This window comes from Prinia subflava, chromosome 13 (genome assembly GCF_021018805.1).
Source record: "Prinia subflava isolate CZ2003 ecotype Zambia chromosome 13, Cam_Psub_1.2, whole genome shotgun sequence".
Lineage (NCBI taxonomy): Eukaryota > Metazoa > Chordata > Aves > Passeriformes > Cisticolidae > Prinia > Prinia subflava.
Genome location: NC_086259.1, coordinates 14,099,753 through 14,103,589, shown reverse-complemented (window position 1 = coordinate 14,103,589; position 3,837 = coordinate 14,099,753). Strand labels below are relative to the sequence as shown.

The 3,837-nt window shown below is 54.8% G+C and overlaps 1 protein-coding gene across 1 annotated transcript in view; it reads right to left on the bottom strand.

The window, feature by feature from the left end:
- Positions 1-1,637: 1,637 nt before the first annotated feature.
- ATP6V0D1 (ATPase H+ transporting V0 subunit d1) overlaps positions 1,638-3,837 on the bottom strand; it is a 33,368-nt gene continuing 31,168 nt past the window's right edge. Inside the window, exons 6-8 of the mRNA XM_063410913.1 lie at positions 3,297-3,473; positions 2,480-2,557; positions 1,638-1,957 (exon numbers count right to left, since the gene is read on the bottom strand). Coding sequence (XP_063266983.1) covers positions 1,796-1,957; positions 2,480-2,557; positions 3,297-3,473 — 417 coding nt within the window. The 3' untranslated portion in view covers positions 1,638-1,795. The remainder of the gene's footprint in view (positions 1,958-2,479; positions 2,558-3,296; positions 3,474-3,837) is intronic.

Sequence of the window (3,837 nt, the reverse complement as noted above, 5' to 3'; positions counted from 1 at the left end):
GCAGGTTCTGGCTGTCTCCTTCTGCAGTGCAGTGCTGCAGTGCTGCTCAGGGATGCCCAGCCTGTGGGCAGAGCTGAGCTGGGTCACGGCTGGCACCATGCCAAGCACTGTGGCAGGAGCCTCACATGCAGCAGCAGGTGCCACAGGTACTCCCAGAAAAGGCGTCAGCCTGCTAGGAAGGATTTGTGCCCGCTCCCTGCTCCTCCCCGGCCCTGTGCCAAAGGCTTTCTTTTGCTTTGCTCTGATGCTGTAGCCCTGCTGGGGCAAGGATGGAAGCAGTGACAGTGGACAGCCCCACACACCAGGGACAAGCCATGCAGCTCCTTAACCTTAATTAAGGATTGTTCCCGTAAGGCTGCGCCCCTTAGCTCAGCAGCCAGCTGCACCCACAGACCAGGCACTGTCATGGCCTGGGCTGCAGGGCCTACCCTGGGCCTCATGGGGTGGTACCACCACCATGCCTGTGGTAGAAACATATGTCCCAACTCACACAGGAACCACACCAGGCTCCACTATCACAACTACCAGATTTCCTGTGACTGATGGAGGCTCCACCTGGGGTTGTAGGAGCAGGTGCCCAAGTAAGCAGGAGAGCACAGTGCAGTAGGCAGATATTTATTGGTGTAGAGAGGAGGGGATCACAGGAAAACAAACTGCAGAGGTGACCACAGCACAAGCTGGGACAGAGCCACTCTCCATTGATCCTTGTCCCAGCAGCATCCAGCGTGTTTCCCTCCAGCAAGGCTTGTCTGCTGCCATTGCACATCTCCCAGAACTCAAGTGCAAGTAGGAGCTAGCCAGGACAGCGCAGCAGGACCTGCCACACCATGCCCAGGGTTTGGCTCCCACCCCAGATAGGCAGGGCCTGCGACATCCCTGTCCCCACCAGGGTGACTAAGGCTGCTCTGTCCCCTGGCCAGCTGTGCCATACAGCTCCATGACAGTGCCAACTCTCTGCAGGGGAGAAGCCTGGATGTCTACCCTGGAAGGGTGCAGGGGTCCACCCCCAGCCACAGAGCCCAGAGAAGCCCCAGCTCTTGCATGGTTGTGACAAGTAAACCGCAGGCTGTGAGTCTCCACAGCTCTGAGGAAGGAGCTCAGACAGCTTCTGGAACCCTATCCAGGGCAGTAGGGAGACTTTTGAGAACTGCTTCTGCAGACACAGAGAGGCTGCACGAGTGCAAACAGTGCCAGAGTGGGAGGAATGTACTCCACAAGCACTCTGGCTCTGCCCTCACATTCCCACAGGCTCCATTCCAGTCCTGGCCAGGGTTGTTTGGTCTCTCCCAGATCAGGGTTCACTACATGGGGATGCAGGGATTGCACAGCAGCATGGGCTACGCTACAAACCACATTCTAACTACATCTCACAGGAACAATACTGAGTAGGAGACGTGCAGAGCACTGACAGAGGACCCCCCAGCTACAGCAGACCTGACCTGTTCCTCTGCAGCAGTGGGACCCCCTCAAAGGCAGCCCCCCACAGCTCAAGCTTGCTCTATGAGCATAAGCACACACAGGGATTAGCACAGGAACACTGGGACTACTGCATACACAACAGAAGGCCCTCCTGCTGCACAGGGCTAAGCCTGGACCACTGGTCCCTCCGGCCATCTCACAGTACACACAACTCAAACTTCAGCTTGTGAATAATTTAACTAGCAACTGTACAGTTTTCTCGTTTGATCCAGTTCCACAGATGGGCCATCCCTGGAGTCTGGACAAGGGACAACTCAGGAGTTAGGGGTCCCTCTGGACTCCAGGGGTGGGCGGGTTGGACAGGAGCAGAGCAGAGTTAGAAGATGGGAATGTAGTTGTCGATCTTGGTCCTGTGCCGCTGGGCGATGCACTCTGCGATCCACACTATGTTGCGGCACTCCTGCTCCTTCAGCTTCACAAAGGCGTAGAAGACTCCAAAGTGGAATTGGTTGAGGAAGGCCAGCTTGTTCAGCTTTACCTGGGGAAAGCCCAGAGGAGGACATGTCATTTGTTCACCTCAGGTAGGAGGAGTTGGTCAAGGCAAGCATGGAGCTGCTTGGAAGGGTCCATGACTTCCCAGGAGGGTGGAAGGCTCAGCACCGGTGTCCTGTTCTGCATCTCTATAGGTCCCCAGGACAGCCCTAACCTACAGCACATGGCTCAGGAAGTCTCTGACATTTGAAGGGGGAAATATAACTCAGGTACCATGAAAGTCCTTATTTTCCATGTAACTATAACCTAGGTTTGCTATTGATGAACCAAATATTCATTAGCAGCCCCAAACATGCCTCCTCACACTGCTCTGATCTGTCTGGGTGAGACAACAGGCCAAGCACTATGCAGGCCCCCCATTCTCATGCAGGAGCAGAAGGCAAGCATGCTTCTCCTTCCCTCAAACCCTGTTCATCCACAGCACTGCTGACAGGGCAGCAGACCAGCTTTCTGACACCTGGAGCTTTGCAAATGGCACACAGCAAGAAGCATCTCAGGGCTCACTCACCTCGTGCTCAAAGAACCGGTCTTCAAGGGTTTTGTCTCCAGGGTTGCTGCCAGCCCCTTCAAATAGCAGCTTGTACTCCTGCAAGAAGGCATTACATGAGGATATACCCTGTACCCAAGCCCAGCAGCACTTGAGGGCCCCCTGTGTCACAAATACTCCAGTCATCCTGTCAAATCAGAGGACAGAGAAACCAAGAGTCCTGCCCCTTCTCCAAAATGTGCAGTTCTCAAAGGCCTATCACTGCTTTGAGCCACAGGAAAAGGGGCACCAGGTACAGACCCCTCCATTTACAGACTGGAGTGTTTGGGCCACACACATGGGCTGCTTACTAAGGGGACACTGAGCTCTCTGACTACAAACAGGTCCCCAGCCATGCACAAAGTGGCTTGAACACAGACAAATCCAAACATGTCCTCCCAGGTAAGCATCTCACCTTCAACTGAACCAGAGCTCAGGGCTGGAAGTGGGGCAACACCACTTCTCACTGAAGACACATTTCCATTCCCAAATCAGACAAGGAGAGCCTGTCATTGCTGCCACATCAACACCTCAAAGGTTTGGTGGTAAGGGCAGTCCCCACACCCTGAGACCATTGTCTCCCAATCACCACCAAAATGATAGCCATGACTAACAAGCCAATGTCATCTCAGGCAAGCCAAGTCCTGGCCAAGCAGATCACAGGACTAACAGCACCAGAGAAGACTGGCACCTCTCTCCCCAGGCTGTCCAGTCACAAGTTCCCCCAGATCCCCAAGAAGCTCTGATCCAGAGCAGGTTCTTGTACCAATCCCCACCGCCCTCACCCCAGAGCACTCACAGGGTAGTAGTCAGCAACATTTTTGACTTGCTCGTAGTCATCCGCCCTGGCGAGCTGAGCCAGGCCCTCAGGGTAGAGCTTTCCGCAGTGTGGGAACAGCTTGGCTCTGTCCTCCTTGGACAGCTCAGTACCAAATGAGTTGATGGTGATAATGAAGGCCCTCCGGTCAGCTTCAAACTGCGGGGAAAGAGCGGCTCATGCTGGGGTGCAGTATCTTTACCAGAGGCTGGCAGATATCAGTGCTGCTCTGCACACAGCCACATCAGAGGAGGAGAGTGGGGAGAAGGGAACATGAGGAGGCTGCTCGGATGTGTGCAGGTCTCCAGTGCTCAGCCAGGGCAGGCTACACGTGCAGGCTCCCAGTATGCCCAGTACCTGGGGAGCATTCAGATGAGGAAATCCCTATCTCAGGCACAAACCAAATCTTGCCCAAGTCAAGGAGTGTCTCTCACCTACTGCTCCTGAGTCCTGCACATCTCACAGCAAGCCTTGGCATGGAGATAGGCGGCAACCAGAACAGCTCTGGTAGCTCTTGCTATCG